Source organism: Tachypleus tridentatus, chromosome 1 (assembly GCF_004210375.1).
Source record: "Tachypleus tridentatus isolate NWPU-2018 chromosome 1, ASM421037v1, whole genome shotgun sequence".
Classification (NCBI taxonomy): domain Eukaryota; kingdom Metazoa; phylum Arthropoda; class Merostomata; order Xiphosura; family Limulidae; genus Tachypleus; species Tachypleus tridentatus.
The window spans coordinates 128,191,144-128,211,810 of NC_134825.1; the positions used below are offsets into that span (position 1 = coordinate 128,191,144).

General features: G+C 29.6%; 1 protein-coding gene across 15 annotated transcripts in view; it reads left to right on the forward strand.

Moving 5' to 3' along the window:
• The window catches only part of LOC143223239 (syntaxin-like), a 59,263-nt gene that overhangs the window by 11,070 nt on the left and 27,526 nt on the right, over positions 1-20,667 (forward strand). For 7 of the 15 annotated variants that reach the window (XM_076450918.1, XM_076451030.1, XM_076450950.1 and 4 more), the window contains 8 exons: positions 2,651-2,728; positions 4,040-4,139; positions 7,696-7,770; positions 9,563-9,636; positions 11,187-11,295; positions 13,549-13,622; positions 15,105-15,242; positions 15,952-16,005. In XM_076450918.1, coding sequence (XP_076307033.1) covers positions 2,651-2,728; positions 4,040-4,139; positions 7,696-7,770; positions 9,563-9,636; positions 11,187-11,295; positions 13,549-13,622; positions 15,105-15,242; positions 15,952-16,005 — 702 coding nt within the window. Of the gene's footprint in view, positions 1-1,140; positions 1,160-1,770; positions 1,799-2,650; positions 2,729-4,039; positions 4,140-7,695; positions 7,771-9,562; positions 9,637-11,186; positions 11,296-13,548; positions 13,623-15,104; positions 15,243-15,951; positions 16,006-20,667 lie in introns of those variants that run through there. The other 8 variants (XM_076450965.1, XM_076451013.1, XM_076450957.1 and 5 more) reach the window with 5 other exon arrangements.

Genomic DNA, 20,667 nt, shown 5'->3' on the forward strand with positions numbered 1-20,667 from the left:
CCATCTATAAATGTAGTTAACATTAATTAACATCAAAGATAATTAATGCTCGATAACAGCAACAAAGGTGTAGAAGGGATTGAAAACTGTTATTAACCTGGCTTTTATTCCAAACTATCATCCCACAAAGTTTGTTTGAGATAGGCTCAGCAACCTAGGAGTAGTTAGTTAATGGACAAACAGATATAGATAAACACCTATAAGAGATTTTATTGAAAAAGTAAATTACTTTGAAGAAAGCATTATTGTTATAATACTAGCTTATCAACTTTTATCAGGAAACTTGTACGTGCTTAATATACAAGGGACAGTTTATTTAGGCTCATCAGAATTTCACTTTATTAAGTTGCTTAAGAAATATAATTTAAAGAAGACTTGCTTGTCAGTGTAAAAGTTGCATGGAAAGAAGATTGTTAATAAAGATGCTTCTCGTTGTAAATTAAAACTTCACTAATATCTTTCAACTACTTTTTGTTGTTATTTAGACATGATCTTGTAGTAAGCATGCAGTCTTGTAAAAAACATAAGTTGTATAACAAAAAGTTCATTTTCTTCAGTAAAGAATTTTTATTAAAGGTTTGTCTGAACTTACAAAGTTTTTGTTGAGTTAATCTTAGTGAAAGGTGATTTTCAAGTTTAAGTATAAAAATATGAATTTTCCTCTTAGTCTTGTAGTTCCTTTGCATGAACCTCCCAGTGGCTTAGCAGTTTTGATACCCATGGTGGGCAGAGCACAGATAGCCCATTGTGTAGCTTTGTGCTTAATTTAAAACAACATCCTTTGCATGAGCTTTAAAACTTTTTAAATTAATATTTTTGTTTTGTTAAATCTTTTATCTGTTATATTCTTTACTCTGACATGAACTGTAGTGAATTCTTCAATGCACAGTGAAATGAATATTTAAAAATTAAGAAAATGAGTAATAGCTTTTTTGTTCTTTGAATGTGTAATTTGTCATCAGATCATCAACTCAGTTTACATAATTTTAACTTTAACCTTTACACATCTGTTTTCTTTTAATTTTATTGTTTTATCATTGAACATCTTGTAGAAATGGGTTATTACTCCATAAAAAGCAATACATTACAATGAGAGAATATATCTACTTCACTCCACAGATAAAGTAAAGAGAATGATCAAGTTACCCTGCCTCAGCTTGTGAGTTTGAGTTTCTAAGCTTGTAAGATTTTAAATTGTGACTTAACCTAAAAAGTTTTTAATTTTTACATGCATACTTTTGTTGAGCAATATCTAAAGCTTCTAAGATTTTAAATTGTGACCTAACCTAAGAAGTTTGTAATTTTTACATGCATACTTTTGTTGAGCAATATCTAAAGCTTCTAAGATTTTAAATTGTTACCTAACCTAAGAAGTTTTTAATTTTTACATGCATACTTTTGTTGAGCAATATCTAAAGCTTCTAAGATTTTAAATTGTGACCTAACCTAAGAAGTTTTTAATTTTTACATACATACTTTTGTTGAGCAATATCTAAAGCTTCTAAGATTTTAAATTGTGACCTAACCTAAGAAGTTTTTAATTTTTACTTGCATACTTTTGTTGAGCAATATCTAAAGCTTCTAAGATTTTAAATTGTGACTTAACCTAAGAAGTTTTTAATTTTTACATACATACTTTTGTTGAGCAATATATATATATATACATACATACATACAAAAATATATAAATAAAACAAAAATTGCTTGAAATACAGTAAAATTTCTGAACTTGGATCCTACACTTGTGAACCACCATTCTTAATATTTTGTTATATACTACTACTCCATCTGGCATATGGTAATTAATTATTTACTCTAACGCATTATTAAAAACTGATAGAAGTTATTCCTTGTGTATCTAAAGTATAATATTCTTTGAACCAGATAATGATTCATGCTCATCCACTAGTTTACTGTCAGGCAGAATGGTGAGTAAATTATCACAAACTTCTAAGGTCGGGTAGAAATTCTGGTTTTTGATATGCTTTATGTGTTTTTTCCATCAACCCAGTTGTTAAAGAGATAAACACAAATATGTAAAGTATAATATTGATTTTAGTTTTATTTCTACCAAAAAAAAAAGCATTACAAATTGTTACTGTTAAATTAAGGAGATATTCCCAAAATGAAAACCTAGAAGGAATGAGAATATCTGTTCAGTTGATAAAGAGTATCAGACTGTTTTTCAAGGTCCAGTAACATTGTAGTAATATGTATGTACAGAAATACATGTGCATATTAATTTTAATTAACTTTATAAATCATAGAATACATAATGTGATCAAGTAGCCTGAAGTAAGCTATATGTATCTTAAAATGTAATGAAGAAATGTTAGTGATAAGTTTCCAGTATCACTGTTTGTTTTGTATAAACCTTCCAATATGTGTTAGAATAACTGGTTTAAGATTGTTCATGATGAGCACAGTATGAAACTTGAAAGTAACTTTTTGGGCATGAAGTTTGATTTCATAATTGAGTCTGTGCTTGAAAACTCAGAACTATAAAGTTATGTATTTTTGTTCTGTATTAAACTCAAGCTTCAACAAATAATACTTTGTATAAACTTCAGTATTCTTTGTAGTGCCTCATCAGAAATTTATTTTGGGGTGTATGAAAGTTTTTCAAAGGTAATTTTCTATTATTTTATAGGCCCAAGGAGATGAAGATGTGGTTGTCTCTTTGGAAGAAAGCACTGGAATGAAGCATATGGAAGAGTTCTTTCAGGAGGTGAGCTTGTTTATAGTGAGCAAAGAGCAACATGTGCTTAACTAAAATATTTGTTTTGATCCAAATGAAAATCATAACTTGCAATCCTGTTGTGTTTTTGTACTAGTTGTTTTATTTTAAACTGAAATAATACAGTTTATAGAAGTAAATTCCTATAAATTTACACTTTTTTGTCTTATGAGTGAAATTATGTGTTATGTGTGTTAAAAAACTGAATGTCGTGCAATACTCTTAAGAGTTAGTACAAATTAGTACTCAGTTTATTTGAGGAAGAAGTTGTTAGTTATGTTAGTTTTAACCAGTGTTATTTTGTATTTAACCAAAATAACCCTGTGTAGAGTTTAACAGAAAATAGTTTTTGTATTTTCGAATTATTACACATTCAAATTTCATTCCATTTGCAAATAATGGATTGAAAGTGTCAAGATTGAAATGTTACTTTTTGAGCCATTTTTCATAATTTTTTCTATTTTATGTGAAATGCAGTATTTGATGAGCATTTTAGAAAGTTACTTTATATGAATCCATATTTTAAGTGTTAAAGCAGATGTGAAACAAATTAGAAATTTTATTTTTATTGAAAAGACAGTCAGGTGTGCAGAAACACTAACTTTTTTAATATTCATCTTTAAAGTGTGATCCCTTCATACATAAAAACTTTAACAGAGATTGTTTTTTTAACTCTTTGAATTCATAAAACGTGGTAACTTGTATGGCTTTACAACCAACAATTTCTAGAAAATTTATTTAAGAAAGTTTGAAAACATTCATTTCACTCAAAAGAGAGGTTTTTATTTGCGTGAGTTACATCAGCTGTTAACTTTGTGACATTGACTGTAGGCTAAACTTGTGTATTTATGCTACTGAATAATTAGTGATTATTATTTCATCACAACAAGGAAGTTTTTAAAAGCTTAAAATATATGTGTATTCATTTATACAGCTGAATAATCAGTAAATGTTATCTCTCAAAATCATTTTAGAAAAAGGTTATAAAACTTTTCCATTGCAATAACCTGAAATCACTCTTTGTATTACTTACTCCCCTAGAATGTGCAACAAAATTATTACACTTGTTATTAACAAAAAGAAACAGTTGTTTATATAATAGATCAAGAAAACTTTTGACAAAAATATAGAAAATGCTTGTTAGGCATAAGGAAGTTAATATTTTTACAGTGATCAAAGTGTCATTGTACTTTAGTTTTCAAGAAGTTTCATACATGTTTATAAATGTAATGAAATATTGTTTTATTAAATGGAAGTATTAAGACCACATTTATTTTTTTATTATAAATTTTCATAATCAAGGTTGAAGAAATCAGAGAAAATGTTGAAAAGATTCAAGCCAATGTAGAAGAAGTCAAGAAAAAACATAGTTCTATTCTTTCAGCACCACAAACTGATGAAAGTGAGTAATTTTTTTGTTATTCCTTTTATTCAGTGAGGTCAAATTTAGCAGGTTATTTTAAAACATACTGTATCCTTTCATTTATAACCAAGGGAACAAAAAAGTCATGAAACACAAAAATATGGAATTGAAGTATTTTTAAAGCTCTCTGTTTTCATTGTAAGGTTAATAATGACCAACTCTCATGATATTGTAAATATTGTAGCATATTGAATTTAGTTGTAAATGGTTTAAGATGTGAAAATAATTCATTTGGTTTGATCCAAGTAGAAATGTTTTATAGTGCTGATGTTAATCCTGTTATAGTATCATGTTATAATTACTATTTTCTCTTTTAGTCAACTCTTAGGTATTTAAAATAATGTATCTTCACATTTTTCATTTTAGTTAATGACCCCACTAATGCCATTCTCATAATAAATTGTAAATGAGAAACCTTGAGTTATATTAGTAGTTTTTTGTATGAATATACAGTAAACAAAGCTTTATGACTTAGTTTAATGTAACATGTGAGAAAAATACTTGTTGAAATAGCTGCCGTGTTGATACCAGATTGAAAAATTCGGTTTAAGAACTTGTACAGTGGATTTTTATCATAGTTTACATGAATTCCTTTTTACATAGTTTAGTTCTTCAGAGCCTGTATTTTTAGGAAAGAAAACTATCCTGAACCATAGGGTCATTCCATGTCAAATCATCCAGATTTTGGAAAATTTTCCAGGTGACCCCCTCAGAATGCCTTGAAAAAATTCACGTGCTCATCTACCCATATAATGAAGAACTGCCAAACATTAGATTAACATCTCTAATAGTTTCTGATTTACAGCCCTGTAAAATTTAGTTAATATTTTGTTATTTTTAGCAAATTCATTTTCGGGTAACTTTGGCTGCTTAAAGCTGCAGGAGTAATGGTGGTAGAAGGCTGAAATTTGCTACACTGACTGAATTAATCTCACAGAATTCAAATATGGTCGCAAACCAAGTTTATCTCTCTTAGGATTTTCATAGTGAGGCTGTAAAATCACCTGAAAACCCAAAATCGTAAAAAAAACATTGGTCTGTTTAATAAGCCGTAGCTCTAAGATTTGATATGATACAAAGATGAATTTTGTTTTAAAATTTCATATAACATATCAGTTGATAAATCAGCAATTGTTCTAATTAAAAGTGTATTAGATCTCCTGTAAAAAGAATCAGCTGCATGCAACTTTTTATGATTTAGCTAAAAATAGCCCTACTTCAGGCCACAGTTTGACCATGTCACCAGTTATTCAGCCTTTTCAGATTTTTACCATATATTCTTACATCTTTAAATAAGATCAACAAAAAAAATCAGGATGGTGTTCATCCTACTTTTTGAGTTATAATTTTTTAAAGTATCCTCTGACCATACGTTGTTCACTTGAAAAAAAAACAAAAAACTTCAATTCAGGCGTGTTACTGTGTGCAAATATATCCACACAATTTTGAAATAATTTATAAATCATATTGCAGTATTCTGATCAGCCTTTACCATATATTCTTACATTTCTGAACATGATCTTCAAAAAAATCAAGGTTATGAAAAATAATAAATTATCAAATTTTAAGTGTCTCTGATATGTACCATTGGGCAAAGGACCACATTCAGGGCATTCAGTTCTTTCTTGTTAATCAGGAATTAGTATTGCAGAACTGTGTGAAATTTGATCTACTTGAGCACTATGAAAAATGCAAAATTGTGGCAGGTATTAGGTCACATCATAGCTTTATTCCCCACTCTACCAACAAACTGTATATGAGAAGGCTATCAGATGATGATGTGTTCACAGTTGTAACTGTTGGTAGTAACAGTGACTGTGATGCTGCAACAGCTCAAATAGGGTCTAAGGATAGCAATGACAATTATCAGCCAGGGAAATATGTGGCATACATATATGATCATGAATGGCGTGTGGGAAACATAAAAGATAGATCAGATGAACATTCCGATGTGTTGGTGTCATTTACGAAGAAATCAAGAAAGAACTGTTCTTATAGCCTGCAAGGTCACATAAAGATGATAGCTGGATTCCTTTCCAACATATTCTTTGTCTGATAAGTGCACCTACCATGCAAGGCTATAGTGCTCACCACTATGTTCTAAGTCAAAGTGATCTCAACATAATCAAACTCGAATTTCAGAAATATATTCAAGCTGTCTGAACAAAGCAAGTTTATTTGATGTTGTTAAGTCTAATTTGTCGCCAAAGCAGTTTTTGAAACATTTCATTGTCACGATTATTGCAGTTTGGTGCGACTATAATCTTTCTCAGTTATCTTCTGTTGTAGCACTGTGCTTTTTGCATCTGATTTACCTTTGTATTGATTATATTATGAATCTTAAACTCAGCCATATCTGCATAACTGCAATGCATACACAACATATTTGCATTGCCATGTGATCTAACTAGTTATGCCAATAAACTTGTTCAGAAATGAATTCTTTCTTGTTTCTTACCAACTTCATTATTTAACACTGTGAAAGGCTGGTTAGAATATTTCAGTGGGATTCTTAAAATTCTGAATGGTATTTTTAATAAGTGTATGGATATATTTGCACACAGTAACACGCCTGAATTGAAGTTTTTTTTTCAAGTAAACAACGTATGGTCAGAGGATACTTTAAAAAATTATAGCTCAAAAAGTAGGTTGAACACCATCCTGATTTTTTTGTAGATCATATTCAGAGATGTAAGAATATATGGTAAAAATCTGAAAAGGCTGAATAACTGGTGACATAGTCAAACTGTGGCCTGAAGTAGGGCTATTTTAAGCTAAATCATAAAAAGTTGCATGCATCTAAAATTTTTTACAGGAGATCTAACAGACCTTTAATTGCAACAATTGCTGATTTATCAACTGATATGTGATAGAAAATTAGAAAACAAAATTCAACTTTGTATCGTATTACATCTTGGAACTATGGCTTATTACATAAACCAATGTTTTTTACAATTTTGGGTTTTCAGGTGATATTACTGCCTCATTATGCAAATCCTAAAAGTGATAAACGTGGTTTGAGACCATTTTTGAATTCTATGAGATTAATTCAGTCAGTGCAGCAAATTTCAGCTTTAAGCAGCCAAAGTTGCCCGAAAATGAATTTGCCAAAAATAAAAACAAAGTAACTAAATTTTACAGGGATGTAAATCAGTAACTATTAGAGATATTGATCTAATCTTTGGCAATTTTTAATTATATATGTGAATTTTTTCAAGGCATTCTGTGGGGGTCACCTGCAGCCCCCTGGATGATTTGACATGGAATGATTCTTTTGAAAGGCTTATGCTTTCTAAAAGTTGTGTGTGTGTGTTTGTTAATAACATGTAGTCATTGTTTATCTTAAACCAAGACTGCTGCAGTAAGTATATTTTTTGAGTTTAAATTATAAAGTAAATCTTCACCTATGTTTTTAACAATGTGATTCAATTTTGTTTTATATGCACTGATAACTTGTGTAAAATTTTAGATAGAATCAAACTTGATTGAAAATAAGAAGTATTAAAATAATATTTGTTTAATTTGTTCTTTCTAGAAGTGAAGCAAGAGCTGGAAGACCTAATGGCTGATATCAAGAAATCTGCAAACAAAGTACGAACCAAATTAAAAGGTAAGGGAAAAATTTGTTGTTTTTTTGTTTTTTTTTGGGTGGGGAATATAACTAGGCATTCATATTTTGCTTTAAACTGGTTTCTGTTTTTGTTTAATATTGAAAATTTTGTAATTAAACAACTTTTCCAGTTGGAATTTGACAGTTCTTTGTTTTAGATTGTGGCTTAAAGTATCACAACCCCATATATTTTTATTGAATTTTGACACATTCTACAAGTAGAACAATATAATTGAGAGTATGGATCTCTATCTGTTTGGTGCATATGAATGTAAAGAAGAAAAAGAGAAAATGAAATAAGCAAAAAACAGGTAAGTATTTAAGGCCTACTAAGGATGACTCTTATGGTGAGTTGTTGTGCGTAGGTGTTGTTAAAATTTAATAAACACTTGTGTTACAAAACTTTAAAATCGTAATCTTCGTGTAATGCTGCAGCATCATCAAAATAATTTTTACAACCAAATTTTCAGAGTATTGTTTATGTCATTTTATGCTAATAAAAAATGTTACATTTTTATAATTGAAAGAAAATGCACATGCAATAAGTATGTTTAAATGTGTTCTTATTTTAATCTTGAAAAGTTATGGTGTTTAATGTTCTGAAATTTTGTTCACAAATTCAATGTTGAGAATTCTTCCAACAAGTTCAAAATCATAGATCACTATTTCAACCTTTCAAAGGAAGGATGAATGCTCACAGTGTCAGCATTGCTGGAGATGGTTTATAGTTTTAAGATAACTTTTAGAAAGATATTTAGAGATAATATTACTTTTTTTTGTGGTTAGATAAGGATGCTAATTGAGTTGAATATGACAACTGCACATGTATTGTCAAATTTCAACATGGTGTATAGACATATAAAGGTCTACATAATTGATATTTGAAACTTTAGGTTTTGGTGAAACTTCATAATTACAGAATTGAGGAGGTGATGATTCTTTTACAGGTGAAATTATGGCCATTAATAGATGAATTTTTTTATGGAATGTACAGTTGTCTTTTTTTCTGCAGTACAGGTTTTCAATACTGTTATGGCGCACATCTCCTTTTGTGTAACATGTTTGGCTTTTCATCTTAGTATGACAAAAAGATGCTGGTAAATCATGTTTCAGTTTCCTGTTACAGAACAACAATGAAGATTATGTGGATATACTAGTGTTGATACTTCCATGTGTCCTCTTCAGTCAAATATTTTGTTTCATAATAATAGATCTAAACGTTTAGATTGCTTTACACAATATTGTGTATTTACCTACTGTATGCTAGTAACTAATGACAGAATAATATATAAAGTACATTATATTAAACAGTAATTCCTTTTGTTCCAGAAAGAAAAAGTATACAGACTAGTTTTCAATAAATACATAACATTGAAAATTTATTTTTAAAACTCAACTTCTGTTTCGATTTTTGACAGCTTTCATTTCTGTATGATGCATAAAACAACACTGCAGCTCCTTGTCATAGAATACATACTTAGCCTTTATAAAAACTTTGGTTAATATCTAAACCTGTTTTTTTCACAGTGTCTGTAGTTTTGGATGTGATATGCATTCCTTGTACTAATCAGCTTCAAGTTTTCAAAATAAGCACTCAAATAGCCATAATAATAATAAAGTGCAGCAAGTTCATTGGCTATCCTGGCTATGAAATTTATTAAAATATGTTTTGTTACAGTGAATTTTTCTTTTCATGCACAATTTAATCACTCATTTGCTCGTGGCTATCTTTAACTTGCTTCAAACAAAGTATGTATATTTTACATAACTTTGTGTAAATTTCTTCCTTTAGTAATGGAACAGAATATAGAACAGTTGGAACAAACCAGCATGATGTCAGCAGACTTCCGCATTAGAAAAACACAGGTAAGTGACCTGATGACATTTTAAGATGTATAAATGCATGTACATCCAGATCAAAAGATAGTTTATATTTGTAGATTTAACTAAATTTCTATCTGTCAGAGCTGTTGCAGTTTATGTAGAGATGTTATATTTGAATGAGGCCTGCATTTAGTTGCAGAGTTTAGACTTAAAGGTTTATTTATGAAATTTAGTTTGCAAATGAGCATGGCTGTAATAAATGCTACTGAAGAAATAAATTAATTTCTTATTGTATATGTGAATAGGGTTTGTATGGGTAGAGAAAGCACTGTTTTTACATATGTAATTTTCTCTACAAGTGGGTTTTCTTGTCATCACAGATTAATTTTTTATTGTCATATGGAGTGAACTTTATTATTTTCACTAAATAATTAAAAAAATTCTCCCAGTGATAGAACAATATTATGTTTGTATGTTATTTTTCAAGCAAGATTTCACACAAATCTTTTTAAATTTCTCAACTACTATTAGCCTAAGTGTGAGCTAGAACTGGGCATGTTCATACTGTGAAATCAAAGGCTCATGGTCTGTTGCAGCAAAATGCACTCTACATTCATAGCTTTGCAGGAAAATGCTGATTTCTGATACTAATGCTTTTATGTGCATGCTTTTAGTGCTAGCTGAGCTCAAAAATAGGTAACTGTATAGTAATGTACTAGAATTGCATCTGTTTCACCAGTAATTTAAAAAATAATTTGCAGGCATATTTGTAACTTTATATTATTAACAGATGGAAGTAGGAAGTTACAAAGCTTTCTGTTAATTCTGTGACAAACTTGTGGTCAGCTGGATTTATTTTACTGAGGCTAACTAATCTTGCAGTAGTTTCATGACCCATTTTGTGAACTAAATGGTAGCTTGTTGGTTTGCTAGTTCACAAGATCAATAACATGAATAAGATTCAAATAAAATAATTATAGTAAAAAACAGTATTATAAGAAAATAGTGTTTTATTATCATCAACTAATAATCTGATTAGTAAATAACTTAAAATTGATAATAATTGCAATTCACTTGTGTAATTTGATTTACACCATAACAGTTATACATATAAACTGATTATATATAAAACACCTAAACTAGCTGGCCTATTGAGTCCTGATATTATAATACAGACCTTTTCAGCACTGAATATGACAGATGCTGTGTGGTGGTTGACATGCTGTAACATATTTTACGTTCGTCTTACATTCGTTTGGAACATATTTTTAATTATCTAAGGATTATTAAACAAGTGTTTTGCTGTTCTCGAATTTTGATAATAAAATGTTAAATCATTGACATATCTTTTTGATTGTTAGTGTTTTATTTATATGATTATAAAATTATATAAAAATAAATAGTACATGTATTATGCTCAATGACCTTAGAAATTGATGGATTTGGTGCTGCTTTTTTTTTTTTTAATTTAGCAACATTTGCTGGCAGTTACTAGTCTGGTACTTAAAAGCTTGCAGACATTCAAGAATGTCCACATTGTATAAATATAAAAAATATCTTGATATATAATTATTCATATAACTTTTTTCCAGCACTCAATGCTGTCTCAGAGATTTGTGGAGGTAATGACAGATTACAATAAAACTCAGACTGATTACAGAGAAAGGTGTAAAAGTCGAATTCAAAGACAGTTGGAAATCAGTAAGTGAAGAAGTGGTACAGTTACTAAAATATAGAAAATGTAAAGAAATATTTTCACTCACTTTAATATGTGAATTTCCAAAGATGAGCTGGGGTTTGTTTTTTAAACATGGTTTATTTTGTTATAAAATTCTTGGAAATTTGTCTTTTTCATCATAAAACTAATAATGTTTTGAAAATGGGTCTTAAAAATGGTATTGACAATATTTTCATCTCAAGCTAGCTGAATAAAAAAAACAAAAACAACTAAAAATTAAATAAATATAAATAGTGTATCAGATTTATGATTCAGTGGTCAGTATGAATAATGATGTGATATGCATACACTTTCTTATGATCTATTTAGAATACTTAAATGATGTATCCTGCTAAAGTGTTGATATGTAAAGAAAGGTAGAAATCCTACTAATACAAGACTGTATGTATTATGAAATAAGATTTGATTTTAATTGCAGATAGCAATTGAAGAGTTCAATGGTAATTTTAAAGTGTTCTATTTTTTCTGTGTTTTTCATGCCAAATGAAGTATTAATGTATTTTTTATAATCTTTTTAATATATTTATACTTTTTTACATAGTTCATTGTAGTAGCATTTTGTACATTTTATGTGCTTGCGTATTATGTTTTCTTGTATTCTTAATGGTAGTGAGTAGATATAAGGTTATATGTTTAATTTATTTTGATGTACTTACAACAGTAAAACTAATGCTTAAAATTATTGAGATAATTTCTTGTCAAAGATTAACTGCTGATTATTATACATAGAGGTGTAAGCTGAACATAATTGTATGTTTGTGAATTTACAGTAATTACTCAATAGCAAGTCTGAGGGACTTCTAGTGCTAAAAATAATGTTTTGATACACATGGGGAACAAGATGCTATGTAGCTTTGCACTTAATAACCAAAAATACAATACCTACATCATAACTTTATTGTGATGTCAGTTCCTGAAGTCTTAAATTATAATAGTTATTGAAAACAAAATATATGCAGTCCAGATAGGACAAGGTGCTTGTGAAATACATGAAAAATGCTTAAATTTAGACTCTGTTCCAAAAGGGAAGATGTTTCATTAATTTATTTTTATTGTTACTAGAGGGGAAACTTGTGCTTCCCATGTGAAACATTTTTTAATGTGATATTTTGTATTTCAGTGCACAAAACTTATAAGATATGAAGTCAGTGCAATGTCTTAAAGTAATTAATACAGTTAAGTGACCTGCCCAGACTACTTGAATAATAGGTTAGATACATCGAGTTCTGAACAAATCTGATGGTTGTTCAGGGTATCACAATAGCTATGAAGTTGAATATAATTCGGTTAAACCTATTTCACAATGTATATCTTACAGACATATCGAGTATGAAAAGACATTTTGAGTTTAATGGGGTGATCCAAAAATGACAAGCTGATTGACTTATCTAGTAAGAGACATCAAATTTGGTGACACTTTCAAAATTCAAGTTATTGGTGGCAAGTGTTAAAACTCAACAGAGTGATAGTATTGGCACTCTTAAGCACCTGTAAACAAGTAGAGAAATTCAAATATAGAACCTGTGATGGAAAACGGATTCATTCCCAAATACTATTGAATGCATAGTATAATTCCACGCTCTCCTTTCCATTATTCATGTGGTGACTTAGTCTATACTTCCCTACTCCTGATTTAATTTTTTCGTAGTTTAATGAAGTTTAACAACTTTCTCTCTGAAGCACTTTACTCTTTCAATTATATAAATTTTCTGTAGTTTGTTTAAAAATGCATTAGGAAAAACCATGCTTGATCATTTTATTTATCAATTGCTGCAGACTTAGTTATTATCATAAGTGTTCCCTCTAGTTGTTAAAAAGAAAATGTTCAGAAATACTAGAATGTATTGATTTTGTTGGGGATGATCCTGACATATCAGAGAAATATCTTTATCAAAGGTTGTATTCTTATTTGCAAAATAACAATGTACTTCATTCTGGGCTAAATACTGTGAAATAATCTATTTAGTATTTGTTAACATAGATAGCTATTATGAATTATTTGATTTAAATATTGCTTTATCTTCCCCACTTATAGTATTTGACATGTTCACCCTTATAAATGGAATAGATTTAACTCCATTCCACAGTTTTGTTGGCTCTGTTCAAGCAAGCAAAATGAAAAGTGGTATTAGTCAGTGTTGAGTGACAAATTATTATATGTTTTGGTAAGTAGAGGAACTGTTTTCTGAAGGAAGTTCATTTTTCTTTTTTTCTAGCAGGCAAAGTAACAACAAATGATGAATTAGAAGAAATGCTGGAGAGTGGAAACCCTGCTATTTTTACACAAGGGGTAACTTGTTCATGAACTTCAAGATTTTTAACAGGCTTATGTATGCTTAGACAAAGAGAAATTTATTGTGGAACTTCTATTAAAGTGTTCATAACAAGTTTGTTTATTGTTTTGTGTATTTATAACTTGAAAGGATTGACCAGATCAGTTTCATACTGTAACGTTGCATATAAGTTAATTACTGTGAAGAAGTGTTCTCATGTTTGGCTTGTAAACCTGAACATGAGAAGTGTTAGTGTTTTTTGCTTTTAATGGTAATTTATTTAAAAAAAGAGCTTTAGGCTTGAAACATTAAGAAGAATTAATTACAGTGACACATGTTTTAAGTTTTATTTACATTTTATACAATTTTATTATCATATGGGCCCAGCATGGCTATGTGGTTAAAGCACTCGACTCGTAATCTGAGGGTCATGGGTTCGAATTCTCGTCATACCAAACATGCTTGCCCCCTTTAGCCATGGGGGTGTCATAATGTGTGGTCAATCCTGCTATTTGTTAGTAAAAGAGTAACCCAAGAGTTGGTATTGGGTGGTGATGACTAGCTGACTTCCCTCTAGTCTTACACTGCAAAATTAGGGACGGCTAGCTGCAGATAGCCCTTGTGTAGCTTTGCACGAAATTCAAAACAAATTAACTTATCATAATACAAGATTTTTGTTTGTAATTACACCAACTCTTGTTACAAAACAAATAAAAAGCTTGCATATTCTTTATGATTTAATTTAGCCTCAGGCTTAATTTGTTTTTTCAATTTTTAAATACATTTTCATAAGTCGATAAACAGGTTGCATCTAAAATAGATTTGTATATGGATTATTAATGACAAAAAAAAGATATATTTTAAACATTATAATTTTTTTTCTCAGACCAAGAATTAAAGGTCACTCTTCATTAATACAATATCTATAATGTTAAAGCTCTTTAAAAGAACTGTTACATTAATATTTTAACATTGTTATATTTAGTGTGTTGTATGTAACTGACTGTCTTAGTTGTATCATTTTTCTCACATAGTTATTAATCATGAGGTGTTGGTTTTTAAACATTAGTCAACTTTCACATTTTTTCTTTTTAATTCCTGTGGACAAAAAACACAGTAAATCAGACATAAAGAGTAGGTTTCTAATGTTTGGTATACCATTATTTGTATGATTAGTTTCTTTTACTTGTACTTTCTCCAATTTACACATATATTCCCCATCAATGAATTGTAAATTTTAACTTTATATGAAATATGATGAAGGAATGTTTGTCAGACAGAATCAGAAGTAGATGTATAATTTGTTCTATTACATTTTGTTTTCAAGAAATACTTTATGAATAGAAAAATAATTGCCTGCTCTGTTAATGTAGTAATTAATATTAACAAAAATTATAAAAGAGAGGGATTGTCAGACATGGTATATTTCTATACCTCCCCTTTAAAAAAAGAATTCATCTTATCTGAAAACGTGTTTGTTTATTTTTGTCTCCTTTAAGATTATTATGGAAACGCAGCAAGCCAAGCAAACCTTGGCAGACATTGAAGCTCGTCACAATGACATAATCAAGTTAGAGAATAGCATTCGAGAGCTTCATGATATGTTTATGGACATGGCAATGTTGGTTGAAAGTCAGGTAAGAATTTCTTTTCAATCTTCTTGTAAATGCTTTAAAAATAACTGTGTTTACTTTTGGTACTGCTTGTAATTACCAGGCTTAGTAACTCAGATTTAAGTTGAATAAATTCAACTGTTAATCATGGGATGATTTTTAAACATTGTCTCTTTAATTGAAGGAAAAGCTTATTTAGAAAATAATCTGTAAATGGAAGGTTAGTCACGGGTCATAAGAGAAGAAATCTTCCATCTGTTTTAGAACAATTTCCTCCGTCTTTGATCATACTCAGTTTGATGGCCATGATTAAATGATATTTTCAAGGTCACTCTCTGTTGGCATAACAGCGTGTTTGCAGACTTGCAACTTTAGAAACTGTTTTTTTATCCATGGACAGAATACAGATGGCTCACTCTGTATCTTTGTGCTTAATTACGATGTTACATATATATTTTCAAGGACAACTGATTTTGCACAAGTTTCAAATAGGTCTGCTTTATAACATGAGAATCAATCAGGAAAAAGTGTGAAGCAAATATGAATTTGGCCAACTGTCTGAGTTTCAAGCTAAGAAGTAATTAGACTATACATGTGAAACATAATCTTTATGTACAATACAGAGTAAAAACATGCTATTATATCTTGAGAAAACTTTCCTTTAATTCATGTCTTGAACCAAGTAGAAGAGTATTGCTGTCTGACTTGTTTTTACACATTGTGAAAATTGCAGCATCTCCAGGTGAAAAGTAGATTCCGTCTGCTCAAGATCAACAAAGAAACAAAGGTAATTGGAACAAAAACAGCTCAGCAGTTTTCTGGAGCACATGTTTATGCCAATATTGCATAAAGATGAACTAAGTGAAAAAATTTTTATTTCCTGTGTTTATAAAATTGGACAGAAAACATTGTTAAGCCTGTATATCATTATTATGCACTGCACGTCATAAATTACAAAAGAGTGATGGAGGCATTGCTGATCACGTACCTTAAAAAGCTTTTAAAGGAATCTTCCAATGGATGTAGCTTTTTTTTCATAATCAGAGCCATCACTTTCAAGGTGTTTGTTTGTTTTTTTCTAATTGAGGTGATTTAGTAGCGATTTTCTGTTCTTAACACTAGTGTGTAAGTTTTTCAACTTTAATGAAAAATATTGAAAACTTCTGCCTTTCATTTTTTGATTTCACATCATTTAAAAATTTCACTGTTTAAATATTCCTCTTTTATGAAGAGGTGTGATGTAATCCTTTGGTGGTACATTTATCTGCACAAGCACTACACTGCTACTTTATCAAGAATTTACTATCAATGAAAACAAGTTATAGGTGCTAAACATTTTGCCAGTGTAACCATAGCATACATTTGCAGCAAGACATCAGTGCATTAGTATAAAAGAATTGTTTTAATAAGGAATAAGTAACTCCCAATATATACACACATATTTGTACAGTGCTGATTGTAGAGCATAGCAAATGGGAGGAGGAAAGGGGTACACCTCAATAATGGAGGAAGGTAAAATTTTGGTGTACTGTATAGTAGTCTTTAGTATTTTATATACCATGAAATAAATATATAAAGAAGATAAAGTCTAATGCTTACCAAAAGAAGATTAATGAATCCATTTAAACATGTATGCTGTTTTCAAAAAGTTATTGTAAATGTGTTCCAGTAAACTCAGTTCTAGGTTTTCTGAGAGTTTCTGTGATTAGAATTGCCAGCGCTTCCACAAACAAGGTGTGTTCATCATCATCTTACAGTTGTAAAGTGCATTGCAGCTTTGCATAAGGCAAAGGATGTGATCACAACCTATCATCTCCATCCATTATTTGCCAGTTCTGTTACTTGATGCTAGTATCAATCATACTTGGTTTCATTTTAGAATTATTTCAAAATAGTGTTATTCAGATGACAAAAAGAAAATATTAGGCATTCTAAAGTACTTTTAAGCAGTTTATGTTTGCTAGGTTGAGCCTGTGATTATAGTAATGAATTTAAATTGCTTTGGGAAGAAAGGTTCTTGCACACTAATTTTTTATTACCATTAAGCTGGCTGCTTGTTACTAATGCCTCATTGTAACACAATGTGGCACAACTGGTGATGTCTGTAATGCAGTCATAAAGTCTGTCACAAGTGTAAGCTGCTAAAGATGTAGCATTCATCTTTTTCAGTGTGAGCAAAATATGTGAATTCTTCATGCTTACTTCCATTATGCATGCACCTTAACAACAACTGACAGTTGTTCTTTCTTGCTTACATCCTTTGTTTTACGTACATCTGCATAATGTAGTGACAAGTTCTTAGATGACCTTATTTTTAACAAAAAATAATTATTAATAAATTTTAGTAAAATTTTTCTGATTTTACTTTCTTTGTAATTATTTAATATATTTGTATTTATAACAGAATAATTTAATTTCATCTAAAATTTCTTTATGAAATCCATTTTGTATCTGTATATCAACATTATTAAGGAAATATTGTAATTTATTACAAATTTTACAATACCTGAATAACTGTGAAGTTACAATGTTTATAACAGATGGATATAGAGCATTACTATTTAAGGAGAGTAAACCATAAATTGGAAAGTCAAAATATTTTCTTTTGTCACAAATATTTATATTGATATCCTTTTTATCAGTTACTTTAATTTCTAAATCTATATTTTCTTTTTCCCAGTTATATAAAAGGATAATTTTGTTCAATTAATGAATTTAAAACAAAAATTAAATCTTTTAATGGTATATTGGTATATAATGTTGTAAAATCAAATGTTTCAAAACTATTTACATACTCATACTTTGTTAGACATCTAAAATAGGTTTGTTATTTTTTTATTATCCAAAATGTATGTCTTTTATTGTTAATACTAACATTTTCTATGCTATCAAGTAAAATATTGAGTAATTTATTTAATGATATAGCAGGTTGTTTGATAATTGTTTTTATTGAATTGGAAATAAATCTAAATTTAATTGGATATTTATGTAATTCTGGAATAGCATAAAGAAATGGCAAATCTACAAAAGAATTATGTTTAGAAGAAAATTTATGATAAGCTTTAATGAAATTATTAATTAATATATCTTTGGATTGGTTGACAAGTTTAAAAGTTTGTTAATTATTAATTTCTTTTATCATAATTAATGCATAAAATCTTTTGCAAATTATACCAATGTTACAATCAGTTTTATCAGTAGAACTATTGATAGGAATAGGAATATAACAACTATAACATATTTTCTTGCAGTTTTTTAGCTGATTAAATGATAAATCTGTATGGTATTTTTTAAAATTTATGTGAGTAAATTTTATTTTTATTTTTTAAGTGTATATAATTTCCAATCTTAAAAACTGTCCAGGTGGATAAGCTGTAATATAATTAAGTTTTAAAATATATTTGTTAGTATTTTTTCAAGAGATTTTAGAATTTTATTTTTATTACATTTTGTTGCTATTCTGTATTTCGCTTCTTTATTGATTATTTCATGTAATATTTTATCTTTTATGATACCTAAATTACCAGTATAATATGTATATGAAAAGTATCAACAAATAAACTATTTTCACCTTCACAAGGTAAATTATTTATGCGGATGTACACCTTGAGCCACGTATAAAAGGACAACAGTCAGAGTAAACTTAATATACCAATATGGTTCAATATCATGCTAATTAATGCCTCTACTATATTGGGGGCAGGAATGCTAACTTCAAGAGGTAAGTTTCATCTTACTTACCCCCAAATGGTAGTACCTTATTTTTTATTTCTTTTTCATTTTATTTTTCATCTTTTCCTTATTCTTATTTTAACTTTGGAGAGCAGTCACCTCCCCACAACTGTTTGCAGGCAGTGAAGGGTGATATAGATCTGGGAAATTGTGAGCTTGAGCACCAACATCTCACTCTTTTATATGCAAAAATGGCTCGTTTGGGTTGAGAAAATATTTTATATAGAAGAGCGAACAACGTTTCGACCTTCTTCGGTCATCGTCAGGTTCACAAAGAAAGAGGTAACTGACCGGAAGCTGACCACATGTTTGAAAGGGGTTGTGTAACTGAGTGTCGAAATGTAGAGGGCGGTATTAGATGTTTGAATATATAATTTTATTTATTTTATTATATTAATATAGGTATAAAGGCATTCCTTTATATTGGTTTATTTTGGGTTTAAGTTGTTGTATAAGTAAGGCTTCTTTAATTTTGCGTTTGTTTTTGTTTGTTTCTTCATTTAGTATTTGAGTGTTTTCTATGGTTATGTTGTGTTTATTTGACTTGCAGTGTTCGTAAACGTGTGAAGGTGACTTTTTATGTTCTTTGAATCTGGTTTCCATTTTTCTACTTGTTTCTCCAATATAGAAGTTGTGGCAGTTATCACATTGTACTTTGTAAATAATGTTGGTGTGGTGTTTGTCAGTGTAGTTTTTATATAGTATAGACCTCAGTTTTGTGCCTGGTTTTTGAATAAATTTGGTATTAACTGGAATGTCATATTTTGTTACTAATTTTTGCCAAATGTTGGTTATTTGTTTGCTGATGTCAGGAATATATGGTATACAGCAGTATATGGTTTCGTGGTTTTTTGATTCGTGAGCTATATTTACTTTAGTTGGTTGATTTTGCTTTCTGTCTAGGTGTGTGCGTATAATGTTTTCTACGGTTTGTGGAGGAAACTTATTGATGTTGATGAAGTATTGTTTTATTTTGTCTAATTCATCGTTAATTTTATCTGGTGAGCATAGTTTTATGGCTGTGTTTATTTGGTTTCTTAGTATGTTGAGTTTTTGTTTTGTTTCATGTGCTGAGTCGCAAGGAATGTATAGTCCAGTATGGGTGATTTTTTGGTGGATTTCTGTTTTGAATTGTGTGTCAGTTCTTGTAATTTTGAGGTTAAGAAATGATATTTGATTGCTTTCTTCCTGTTCACATGTGAAGTTAATGTTGGGATGTATAGAGTTAATGTGATTGAAAAAATTAAGTATGTGTTCTGTAGATTTGAATACCGCAACCGTGTCATCTACATATCTGTACCAGTATAGTGGTGGATGTAATGCTGTGTTAATTGCTTGTGTTTCAACTTGTGTCATAAAAATATTGGCTAGAACTCAAAATTATAAAGAAAAATTGCATTTTGCATTGTTAGACTCAACCACTTATTTGAGTAGAGCTTCGAAAGATGAAAACAAGAAAAGAGAAAATATAAATAAAAACTTTTTTAGCATTTAATAGTGAAAAGGTGAACACTATGAAATTAGCCTAAATACAAGTTGGTCAAAAGTTTAAGACCATACCTAAATGAAGTACTAAACAGGGTAGGAAATGCCCAACAAGTGGTCTCAGTAGTGAGTTGCATCGCTGTCATTGCAAATAACTTCAAAAATTCACTTTAGCATGGTCGATATAAGCATTTAAAGAAGGCTGGCTGGAATGTTATTCCAAGTGGTGAAG